This window comes from Nicotiana tomentosiformis, chromosome 9 (genome assembly GCF_000390325.3).
Source record: "Nicotiana tomentosiformis chromosome 9, ASM39032v3, whole genome shotgun sequence".
In the NCBI taxonomy this organism is placed as follows: Eukaryota; Viridiplantae; Streptophyta; class Magnoliopsida; order Solanales; family Solanaceae; genus Nicotiana; species Nicotiana tomentosiformis.
In genome coordinates, this window is record NC_090820.1 from 11,513,917 (window position 1) to 11,526,313 (window position 12,397).

The following is a 12,397-nucleotide window of genomic DNA, read 5'->3' on the forward strand; positions in this document are numbered from 1 at the left end:
AATTCCCTCATTCTATAGGTGGGTGCTTGATGCTGACTTAAAACTAAAATGAATTCCCTCATTCTCCAGGTGGGCGCCTGATGCTGACTTAAAACTTGAAATAAGTTCCCTCATTCTCTAGGTGGGCGCCTGATGCTGACTTAAAACTGAAATGAATTCCCCCGTTCTCTAGGTGGGCGCCTGATGCTGACTTAAAACTGAAATGAATTCCCTCGTTCTCCAGGTGGGCGCCTGATGCTAACTTAAAACTGAAATGAATTCCCTCATTCTCCAGGTGGGCACCTTATGCTGGCTTAAAACTTGAAATAAGTTCCCTCGTTCTCCAGGTGGGCACCTTCCGCTGACTTAAAACTTGAAATAAATTCCCTCATTCTCCAGATGGGTGCCTAATGCTGACTTAAAACTTGAACTGAATTCCCTCATTTTTCAGGTGGGTGCCTGATGTTGACTTGAAATTTGAAAAAAATAATTCCCTCATCCTCCAGGTGGGCGCCTGTCAATAATTTTAACTTTGAAATAAATTCTCTCGTTCTCCAGGTGGGCGCCTGATGCTGACTTAAAACTGAAATGAATTCCCTCGTTCTCCAGGTGGGCGCCTGATGCTGGCTTAAAACTTGAAATAAGTTCCCTCGTTCTCCAGGTGGGCGCCTGCCCCTAACTTAAAACTTGAAATAAATTCCCTCATTCTTCAGGTGGGTGCCTGATGCTGACTTAAAACTTGAAATGAATTCTCTCGTTTTCCAGGTGGGTGCCTGATGTTGACTTAAAATTTGAAAAACAAAATTCTCTCGTTCTCCAGGTGGGCTCTTGTCAATAATTTGAACTTTGAAATAAATTCCCTCGTTCTCCAGGTGGGCGCCTAACGCTGACTTGAAATTTGAAAATAAAAATTTTCTCATTATCCAGTGGGCGCCTGTCAATAATTTGAACTTTGAAATAAATTCTCTCGTTCTCCAGGTGGGCACCTGACGCTTACTTGAAATTTGAAAATAAAAATTCCCTCGTTCTCCAGGTGAGCGACTGTCAATAATTTCAACTTTGAAATAAATTTCTTCATTCTCCAGGTGGGCGCCTGATGACTTAAACCATGAAATGAATTCCCTCATTCTCCAGGTGGGTGCCTGATGACTTAAAACTTGAAATGAACTCCCTCATTTTCCAGGTGAGTGCCAGATGTTGACCTAAAACTTGAAATAAATTCCCTCATTTTTCAGGTGGGTGCCTGATGTTGACCTAAAACTCGAAATAAATTCTCTCATTCTCCAGGTGGGTGCCTACTAACTTAAAACGTGAAATGAATTCCCACATTCTCCAGGTGGGCACCTGATGCTGACTTAAAACTTGAAATAAGTTCCCTCGTTCTCCAGGTGGGAGCCTGACGCTGACTTAAAACTGAAATGAATTCCCTCGTTCTCTAGGTGGGCGCCTGATTCTGACTTAAAACTGAAATGAATTCCCTCGTTCTCCAGGTGGCCGCCTGATGCTAACTTAAAACTGAAATGAATTCCCTTATTCTCCAGGTGGGCGCCTGATGCTGCCTTAAAACTTGAAATAAGTTCCCTCGTTCTCCAGGTGGGCGCTGCCGCTGACTTAAAACTTGAAATAAATTCCCTCATTCTCCAGATGGGTGCCTGATGCTGACTTAAAACTTGAAATGAATTCCCTCATTTTCCAGGTGGGTGCCTGATGTTGACTTGAAATTTGAAAAAAAACAATTTCCTCATTCTCCAGGTGGGCGCCTGTCAATAATTTTAACTTTGAAATAAATTCTCTCATTCTCCAGGTGGGCGCCTGATGCTGACTTAAAACTGAAATGAATTCCCTCGTTCTCCAGGTGGGCGCCTAAGTTCCCTCGTTCTTCAGGTGGGCTCCTGCCGCTGACTTAAAACTTGAAATAAATTCCCTCATTCTCCAGGTGGGTGCCTAATGCTGACTTAAAACTTGAAATGAATTCCCTCGTTTTCCAGATGGGTGCCTGATGTTTACTTGAAATTTGAAAAAAAAATTCTCTCGTTCTCCAGGTGGGCTCTTGTCAATAATTTGAACTTTGAAATAAATTCCCTCATTCTCCAGGTGGGCGCCTGACGCTGACTTGAAATTTAAAAATAAAAATTTTCTCATTATCCAGTGGGCGCCTGTCAATAATTTGAACTTTGGAATAAATTTTCTCGTTCTCCAGGTGGGCGCCTGACGCTTACTTGAAATTTGAAAATAAAAATTCCCTCATTCTTTAGGTGGGCGACTGTCAATAATTTGAACTTTGAAATAAATTTCCTCATTCTCCAGGTGGGCGCCTGATGACTTAAACCATGAAATGAATTTCCTCATTCTCCAGGTGGGTACCTGATGACTTAAAACTTGAAATGAATTCCCTCATTTTCTAGGCGAGTGCCTGATGTTGACCTAAAACTTGAAATAAATTCCCTCGTTTTCCAGGTGGGTGCCTCATGTTGACCTAAAACTTGAAATAAATTCTCTCATTCTCCAGGTGGGCGCCTACTAACTTAAAACGTGAAATGAATTCCCTCATTCTCCAGGTGGGCGCCTGATGCTGACTTAAAACTTGAAATAAGTTCCCTCGTTCTCCAGGTTGGCGCCTGATGCTGACTTAAAACTGAAATGAATTCCCTCGTTCTCCAGGTGGGCGCCTGATGCTGACTTAAAACTGAAATGAATTCCCTTGTTCTCCAGGTGGGCGCCTGATGCTCACTTAAAACTGAAATGAATTCCCTCATTCTCCAGGTGGGTGCCTGCTAATGCCTTGAACTTGAAATAAATTTTTTCATTTTCCAGGTGGGCGCCTGCTACTACCTTGAAACTTGAAATAAGTTCCCTCATTCTCCAGGTGGGCGCCTACAATCACGACAACACAGACAAAACAGAGAAAATTTTCTGCCCCAGTTTATGCCAGGAACATTCTTGAGTGTTAGTTGAATCCCATTATCCAGGAGGGTCCTGAAAATTTAAGACTAGATCTCATTATCCAAGAGGGTCCTGAAAACTTGAAATTAAATCTCATTATCTAGGAGGGTCCTAAAAACTTGAAATTAAATCCCATTATCCAAGAGGGTCCTGAAAATCTAAAACTGAACTTATCTGGAACATGCTTTCCTCATGGAGTATCCCTACACAGCAAACAAAATTTCTTGCCCCTGTTTCACTCAAAGAAAATTTCGTCAGTTTAAAAATGTGGTGGTTAGTTTGTGGCATCCTTGCTGAAGGTATCTGCTTATGTCGCTGCCACGCTTCATTCTGATTAGCTGCTTCAGCTAACAAAGAATTGTTTGATGTTTTGATCGAACCTTGACCACCGAAACCCTCTGAATCTGAATCCCTTACACTCAATTTGTTATATGGCCTCTTTATTCAGACAATTGTTGAACCTCTACATTTCCTTGAATTTTCGAATCACCCTAGCATAACAGGGTGGTGCCTTACCGCACCGCAGGCGGACGCGCGGTAGCGTTCGTGGTGGTGCTTCAGGATTCCAATGTACTGCGTCAGTTATCACCTTATTGCTCGTTCTGAATCATGTTACTTGTGATGTGATTTGGTCGAACTTCGCCTTGTGCAACTAGAAGCTGGTAATAGGCTTTAAAGTCCTTTCTTGCTTGCTTAAAAAAGACTCACTTGACAGAGACTTAGAAGAATAGACCCAAAAGAAACGAAGCAAAGTGACTTCGTGAATTAGGAATAAAGACGAAAATTTTGAACAAAGATAACTATTTGTAGAAGAGTGGAGAAGAGACTTATCTGAGTGAAGCAACTGGCTCCAATGATCATGACATGCATTTTGGATTGATCAGCCTAATCCATCCAACCAATCATATTTCAGCTCATGCCACGTCTCCATACCTCAAAATTGGGATTTCCATAATCCAATTCCTCTCTAAAATCTCGAACCTCATTCGGCTCGTGGTGCCTCGAAGGGTTTTCACCAGCAAACCTCTCTTATTTGTTCATCTCTCAACTTACCATTGCCTTACGGTGACCGTGAGGGTTTTCACCGATAAGACTCTCTCATTTTAAATTTTCTCAACTCATCATCGTCTTATGGTGCCCGTGAGGGTTTTCACCGATAAGACTCTCTCATTTTATCTATTTTTCCTTGTGCCCATGAACAAAGGTGCTACCCATGATGTAAATCATACCTCTATCTCACTTGACTTGGCATCCTCAAAGTTGATCAGAAGGTCTTTCTTTAGACTGTAGTATAGGTTTTGGACAGGGTTAGAAAGAAAGGGTGGTATGAAGGCTCAAAATAATTTAAGATGAAAGGGTTCAAAATTATAACTTTTGGAATCAGATCGTTTTACAAAACTAAAACTTCTGCCCCAGTTTCTTCAAATCTGGGGAATTTTAGATTTTTATTTTGATGGGACCGAACCGTGTAAGGCTGCCTACATATCCTTAAAAGGAATCAGGTTGAATGTAGTTCAAACTAGTAAAATTTGTTTTGTTTTTGTTACTTTGCTTTTCTTTTTCTTTTTCTTTTTCTCCTTTCTTTTCTCTTTTCTTTCTTTTGCTTTTCTCTTTTTCTTCTTTTTTTTCTTTTCTTTTTTGTCTTTTCTTTTATTTTCAATTTCTAACTCTACTTCTGATTCCAAAAGAGGGGTATGAAAGAAACTAAATAAGGCTCACAAAGGGGTAGCAAATGATAAAAGTGTTTGGGGTATCAGAATAAAATGCCTTAATCATTCCAACTTTGAACATGCCTAGTACAAAATGCGATTGAAGATAAGAAAAGAAGTCATAGATAATATCTCTTGACTGCATCAGAATTGATAGCCATATCCATACATTCCCTTCTATGTCTGTTAAATACAAAGCACCATTGGGCAACACCTTTGTCACAATGAACGACACCTGCTAGTTTGGGGCGAACTTGCCTTTAGCTTCGGCCTGATGTGGAAGGATGCGTTTTAGTACCAACTGGCCCACTTCAAATTTTCGGGGACGCACCTTCTTGTTGTATGCTCTTGCGATTCTTTTCTGATACTATTGACCATGACATACTGCTGCCAGTCTTTTTTCGTCAATCAAACTCAACTGCTCCAGTCGAGTTTTGACCCACTCATCATCATCAATTTCAGCTTCAGCAACAATCCGAAGGGATAAAATCTCAACTTTCGCGAGTATAACTGCCTCAGTTCCATATACCGGCAAATAAGGAGTTACACCTACTGAAGTGCGAACTGTAGTGCGATAACCCAGTAAAGCAAAAGGTAACTTTTTATGCCATTGCTTGGAACCTTGCACCATCTTACGAAATATCTTCTTTACGTTCTTGTTAGCAGCCCCAACATCTCAATTTGCCTTAGGACGATACGGAGTGGAGTTTCGATGCATAATCTTGAGTAGTTGGCATACCTCTTTCATCAAATGACTATTGAGTATAGCAGCATTATCTATGATGATTAACTTGGGAATTCCGAACCGGCAAATGATATTTGAATGAAAAAAATCTACCACCGCCTTCTTGGTCATGGACATGAAAGTTACAGCTTCGACCCACTTGGTAAAGTAATCAATGGCCACCAGAATAAACCTATGCCCGTTTGACGTTGTCGACTCAATTGGTCCAATGACGTCCATGCCCCAAGCAACAAAAGGCCAAGGTGCAGACATTGTGTGTAACTCAGATGGCGGGGAATGAATCAAATCACCGTGCACCTGGCATTGATGACATTTGCGAACAAAGCTGATGCAATCTCATTCCATGGTGAGCCAATAATAACCTGCTCAAAGAATTTTCTTTGCCAAACCATACCCACTTATATGCGGTCCGTAAACTCCGGAATGCACTTCGTCCATGATGGTAGAAGCTTGTTTAGCATCTATGAACCTTAGTAGTCCTAGATCTGGAGTCCTCTTGTACAAGATTCCCCCACTTAAGAAAGATCCACTAGCGAGGCGTCGAATGGTTCTCTTTTGATCACTTGTGGCATGTACCGGATATACCCCCGACTTAATGTATTCCTTGACATCATGGAACCAAGGCTCACCATCAAGTTCTTCCTCAACCACGTTGCAATAGGCATGCTGATCACGGACTTGGATATGCAGAGGGTCGACGTAAGTCTTATCCCAATGGTGTAACATTGATGCTAGAGTAGCCAAAGCATCGGCGATCTCATTATGAATCCTGGGAATATGCATGAATTCTATTGACCTGAATCATTGACAAAGATCATGCAGGCACTATCAATACGGTATGAGATTCAAATCTCGAGTCTCCCATTCTCCCTGAATCTGGTGAACCAACAAATCTGAATCTCCCAAAACCAATATTTCCTCAACTCCCATGTCTATAGCTAGTCTCAAACCCATAATGCATGCCTCATACTCAGCCATGTTGTTGGTGCAATAAAATCGAAGTTGAGCTGTTACGGGGTAATGATGCCTTGTTTCAGAAATGAGTACAACCCTTATTCCGATGCATTTCGTGTTAGCAGCTCCATCAAAGAAGAGTTTCCAATCGGGTTTTTTCTCATGGTCAAACTCGTCAACATACATTACCTCTTCATCAGGAAAATAAGTCTTCAATGGTTCATACTCTTCATCCACCGAATTCTCGGCCAAGGCCCGGGATTTCATCGCGGTTCGGGTCACATAGATGATGTCAAATTATGTGAGTAAAATCTGCCACTTTGCAAGTCTTCCTATAGGCATAGGCTTCTGAAAGATATACTTTAGAGGATACATGCGAGAAATGAGGTAAGTAGTGTAGGACGACAGATAATGCTTCAACTTTTGTGCTACCCAAGTCATGGCGCAACACGTCCTTTCAAGAAGAGTATACTTAACCTCATAAGGAGTGAACTTTTTGCTGAGATAATAAATGGCTTGCTCTTTCTTGCCTATGATGTCGTGTTGACCCAGTACATAACCAAAAGAATTATCCAGCACTGTCAGATAGAGAATCAAAGGTCTCCCAGGCTCTAGCGGGACCAGCACAGGTGGGTTTGACAGGTACCTCTTGATCTTATCAAATTCTTCCTGACACTCGTCAGTCCACTTAACCATAGCATTCTTCTTCAACAGCCTAAAAATGGACTCACAAGTCGTTCTGAGTTGAGCAATAAATCTGCTGATGTAGTTTAACCTCCCGAGCAGGCTCATCACCTTAGTTTTATTCTTTGGCGGTGGTAATTCTTGGATGGACTTGATCTTTGATGGGTCCAACTCAATACCGCATCGACTGACTATGAATCCCGACAGTTTTTCGGACGGGACACCAAATGCACATTTCGCCGGATTGAGCTTGAGGTTGTACCTGCGGAGCCTTTGGAAAAACTTTCTCGAATCCCCAACATGGTCGGACTGCTTCTTTGATTTTATTATCACATCATCTACATAAACCTCAATTTCTTTATGTATCATGTTATGAAATATGGTAGTCATTGCCCTCATGTAAGTTGCCCCAGTATTTTTCAAACTGAATGGCATTACCCGGTAGCAATATGTACCCCATGACGTGATGAATGCTATTTTTTCTGCGTCTTCCTCATCCATCAGGATCTGGTGATATCCCGCATAGCAATCCACAAAACACCTGATCTCATGCTTGGTACAATTGTCAATCATAATGTGGATGTTCGGTAATGGAAAGTTATCCTTTGGACTTGCCTTGTTGAGATCACGATAATCAACACACACCCTGGTCTTACCATCCTTCTTTGGTACTGGCACCATATTGGCTAACCAAGTGGGATATTGAGTGGCCCGAATGACATTTGCCCCAAGTTGCTTTGTGATTTATTCTTTAATCTTCACACTCATGTCAGTCTTGAATTTCTTAACTTTTGCTTGACATGAGGGAATGCAGGATCAATTGGCAATGTATGAACTACCAAATCAGTGCTCAAACCTGGCATATCGTCATACGACCATGCAAAGACATCTCTTTATTTAAACAGTGCTTTGATTATTTCTTCCTTGATTTGTGGTTCCATATGCACACTTATCTTGGTTTCCCTGACATTATCTTGATCTCCTAAATTGATTGCTTCAGTTTCATTCAAATTGGGCTTGGGTTTTCCTTCAAAGTGTTTTGGTTCTCTACTGATTTCCTCAAATGCTGCTTCTTCATCATATTTTATTTCATCATCACACTCTACTTCTTGGATTGTTATTTTAGAATTAGATTGGCTTTTAAGATTTGGCTGAAAATTTCTCATGCATGTCATGTCATTGAAACGAGCATAAAAAGAACTGTACAGAGAAAAAAAAATGAAACGCTATTAGGAATAATGAAAAACGTGAAATTGTATTTCATTGAAAATAAAAGGATAGAAGGGTTTGTACATCAAAATAAGCTATAATAAAAATCTGGATTATAACCCTGGAATAACCCAGATGATAGAAAGGAAAATAAAGCAAACTACCAAAACTCATTCCGGGTGGAGAGAAGAGTAGCTTTCCAATTGCTAAGCTTCACATTTGGCCCAATAAGCTGCACATCGGCATTACTGGAACCTTTCCCGATTTCTACCATATTAACATCATCAAATGGACTCTAGAACCTCTTGATCAACTCTTCATCAAAGTCAACCACAGGTTTTGGGACCGCTGATATTGGGTGTTTTATGACCCCTGGCTTGACAAAAGCCTTGGCGATGTGTGGAACAGGCTTAGGAAGTGACCATGCCTTCCTTTTCAACTTTTTAGCCCTCTTCACATCCTTCCCTGTGGGCTTGAATCCCAAACCAAATGTACCAAGACTTTCACGTAGACACACTGGATGCATAATACCCTGTAGAGATGAACCCAGACCTTTGCCCGGCATAAAATAATTCTTCAGCATTTCATTTGCTACCATGACGGACACGGAGGGTAGCTTCGGACCTGGAAAGCATTCTCCCTCAAGAATCTTCTCAACTGACATTGTTTCGAAAGTTTGGTAGACCCAAGGCCCTTTATCATCTTCAGTTTCAATAAACTGGACAAATGTGTCATTGTAAGCAGATAAGTTCTCGTCATCGTGCACAACTATTTCCTGTCTGTCTCACTCGAACTTTACCATATGGTGCAGAGAATATGGGACTGCCTTGGTAGCATGTATCCAGGGCCTGCCCAACAATAAGTTGTAGGAGATGGCCACATCTAGCACTTGGAACTCCATAATGAATTCAACTGGCCCTATTGTCAGTTCGAGCATTATATCGCCAACGGAATCTTTCCCTCCTCCGTCAAAACCTCGAACACATATGTTGTTCACACGGATCCTTTCAATGCTGACCTTCAACTTTTTCAAAGTGGACAGAGGGCAAATATTTTGTACTAGAACCGTTATCAACCAATACCCTTGAGACATAAGAATCCTCGCACTTCACTGTGAGATAAAGAGCGCGGTTGTGTTCTGTACCCTCCATAGGAAGTTCATCATCTGAGAAGGTGATCCTGTTTGCTTCGAAGATCTTGTTAGCAATCTTTTTCAAATGGTTCACCATGATCTTATCAGGAACATGAGCCTCATTCAAAATATTCATCAGGGCTTTGCGGTGTTCATCTGAATGTATCAGCAAAGACAAAAGAGAGATCTGAGCTGGTGTTTTCCTTAACTGCTCCACAATGGAATAGTCTTGCATTTTCATCTTTTTCAGGAACTCTTCAGCCTCTTCTTCGGTGACCGACTTCTTTACTGGGATGTAGCCATCTTTGAATGGATTTGCTCTCCTCAGTTTCTCTGGGGTAAACATCTCCCGGAACGAGTCAGTCCTCCAATTTCATTGACTTCTTCCTCTACTTCTTTCCCTTTATATATCACTATCACCTGTTTGTAATTCCACGGGACGACCTTTGTGTCAACCATTGGTAACTGGGTCACTGGCTTAATAATAATGGGGGTAATACGAGCACCTTCCACGATTATGACAGGCTTGCCCCGGGTCCCTGGCACGGCCACTTTTGGCTTTTCCTGGCTCGCTCCAACATCATCCGGAGGCCCTTTCACAACCAATACAGATGGCTTCATGTTGAGCGTGCTTAGCTTCTCCGTCACCCCTTCAACTGTCAAGGGCACTGCTTTTGCAAAATCTGGAAACTTAACTGAATTACTTTCGCTATCACGGATCATCATGATAGACGTGGAAGAATTTTTGTGCTCCCCATCCTTATGAACTATCTCAATCATATGTGTCTCTGCATGGGCCGGCAAAGGATTTTGGTTGATGTTTGGCACCTCCGGGCTCTGCACCACAATTTGATTTGTATCAATAAGCTCTTGGATTGCCCTCTTCAAATGCCAACACTTCTTTGTGTCGTGCCCTGGGGCATCAGAACAATATGTGCATCTGAGGGAATAATCAAGGTTCCTTGGAGGTGGATTTGGTATCTTTGGCTCAATCTGCCTCAAGACGTCCAACTGCCTCAAACTTTGAAACAATCTGGTATATGACTCTCCAAGAGGGGTGAAGTTTTTTTTCTGCTGCTGCCTCTCTTTTCTATAATCCGGCCTCGGTCGAAAGCTTGGACCAGTAGGGTTTCGGTATAGTTGTAAGGGTGGATAAGGATTTTGTGGAGTTGGAGCATGCCATTGCGGGTAAGGATGGGGTTGAGCATATGATTGTGCGTGGTGAACATGGTATTGGGGTGGTCTGACTGAATATTGAGGGTCTTGTGGTGGGAAATAATGTTGGGATGGATTATATGGAGCTTGGATGTAGGTTTAAGGTTGGGGTGGAGGTTGTGTGTACTGATAAGGTGAACCCATTGGGCCACGCCATGATCCAGATACAAACATAGTGACATCATCTTTCTTCTTTTTGCCTAATAGGCTTCCGGTGCCACTTTGAATTGCCTGTGTGGTTGCTTTTTTGGCGGAGTAGCTCATGATCTTGCTTGACTGGAGTCCCTCTTCCACCATTCCTCCCATCTTTACCACATCGTTGAAGGACTTACCTATGGCTGAGATCAAATGGCCAACGTAAGTAGGCTCTAGTGCTTGAAGAAAGTACTTGACCCTCTCATCTTCTTCCATTGGAGGATTAACCCGTGCAGCTTGTTCTCTCCATATGAAACCATATTCCCTAAAGCTCTCACTGGGCTTCTTCTCTACCTTGGTCAAATATAGGCGATCCGGGACAATGTCTATATTATACTGAAAGTGCCGAGCAAAGGTCTGAGCCAAGTCATCCCATGTGTACCACCTGGTAGCGTCTTGGCGGGTGTACCATTCCAAAGCTGCCCCACTCAGACTCTGACTGAAATACGCCATTAATAATTCGTCTCTCCCACCGGCGCCTCTCATCTTGCTGCAAAAGCCTCTCAAATGGGCCACGGGATCTCTATGTCCATCGTACAGGTCAAACTTGGGCATCTTGAACCCAGCAGGCAGTTGGACATCAGGGAATAAGCATAAATCCTTGTAAGCCACACTTACTTGACTTCCTATCCCTTGCATGTTCTTCAAATATTGCTCTAAACTCTTCACTTTCCTGAATATCTCATCCTGCTCCATGTTCCGGGATGGTTTCTCAATTTCAACAGAAGGTTCAAAGTGAGGGGTGTAGGAATAAGGATTCGTGACTTTGGAAGTTGGTTCTGGAGCATAATATTGGGTAAGGGGTAAAGCCCGGTGCAGATGTCGGAGCAGGGTATGCGGTTGTTTTGGCTGGTGGAGCATGAAAAGTTTGGGACTAGGCGTCGGGGTAGTGGTGGTAAGGGGTAAAGCCCGGTGCATGCTGAGGGGAAAGATCAACAGTAATGGGATCCTGGGCTTGTGACAGTGGTGGGATGAAAGCGGGATTTTCTGTGTAGTTAGCGGGGAATGAAGGTGGAGGATGCCCCCTGATCCAGGCTTGATACATTTCTGCCATTTGATGCTTCAACTATGGACCTTTTCTTTCAGGCCAGATTCGGATTCTACCATCTCCCTCGGTGGGTCAACAACTCCTGTGTCTGTTTCTTTGCTGGCCATGACTTTCTTGCGCTTTGATCTGGTGTTATAGGGGTGACTTGCTAGGATGCCAACAAACTAACCACCTAAACAGAACCTGTCTTAATGCACACACAACAACTTGGTCAGCTTTGAAGCATTTAACAGATAGGGAATCGTATATTGGGGATGCAATGCACCTGAGCAGTTAAACATTTCTAAATGCTTTGCGACGGCTTGTGTGTTTCATCCCGGCTCTCCTTTTACTGTTTTTCGCTCTTTTAATTCTCATTCTCTTTTCTTCTTTTGTCCGGCCCCTCTTTTATTTCTTCTCTCTTCTTTTTTTTTCCTCTCTTTTTTTCTTTTTTTTTCTTTTTGTTTTCTTTTCTCTTTTTTTTTATTAGGACTATGATCGAATCTTATGGGGATTGCCTACGTATCATGACGCCGCATGAATCAGATCATTACGTAGTTTAGGGATATAAATGCAAAATGAAAGAAAAGAATTTTTTTTGGGGG

At 42.3% G+C, this 12,397-nt stretch overlaps 2 protein-coding genes across 2 annotated transcripts; both read right to left on the bottom strand.

The window, feature by feature from the left end:
• Positions 1 to 3,057: 3,057 nt before the first annotated feature.
• Positions 3,058 to 5,262, bottom strand: LOC138898387 (uncharacterized). The gene is made up of 2 exons (XM_070184449.1): positions 5,017 to 5,262; positions 3,058 to 3,360 (listed from the first exon to the last, which is right to left on the bottom strand). The coding sequence occupies exons 1-2, from the start codon at positions 5,260 to 5,262 to the stop codon at positions 3,058 to 3,060; spliced, it is 549 nt and encodes a 182-aa protein (XP_070040550.1).
• Positions 5,263 to 5,742: 480 nt separating this feature from the next.
• LOC138898388 (uncharacterized) lies at positions 5,743 to 6,597 on the bottom strand. The gene is made up of 2 exons (XM_070184450.1): positions 6,266 to 6,597; positions 5,743 to 6,172 (listed from the first exon to the last, which is right to left on the bottom strand). The coding sequence occupies exons 1-2, from the start codon at positions 6,595 to 6,597 to the stop codon at positions 5,743 to 5,745; spliced, it is 762 nt and encodes a 253-aa protein (XP_070040551.1).
• Positions 6,598 to 12,397: the final 5,800 nt, after the last annotated feature.

What these genes read in the sequence shown, in the direction of transcription:
- LOC138898387 (XM_070184449.1), bottom strand. Translation starts at nt 5,262, where the DNA reads ATGGTGCAAGGTTCCAAGCAATGGCATAAAAAGTTACCTTTTGCTTTA. An exon ending in ACGAAAAAAGACTGGCAGCA is followed by an intron (nt 3,361 to 5,016) that starts GTATGTCATGGT and finishes GTCTGAATAAAG; the next exon opens with AGGCCATATAACAAATTGAG.
- LOC138898388 (XM_070184450.1), bottom strand. Translation starts at nt 6,597, where the DNA reads ATGAAATCCCGGGCCTTGGCCGAGAATTCGGTGGATGAAGAGTATGAA. An exon ending in GTTTTGGGAGATTCAGATTT is followed by an intron (nt 6,173 to 6,265) that starts GTTGGTTCACCA and finishes TCAATGATTCAG; the next exon opens with GTCAATAGAATTCATGCATA.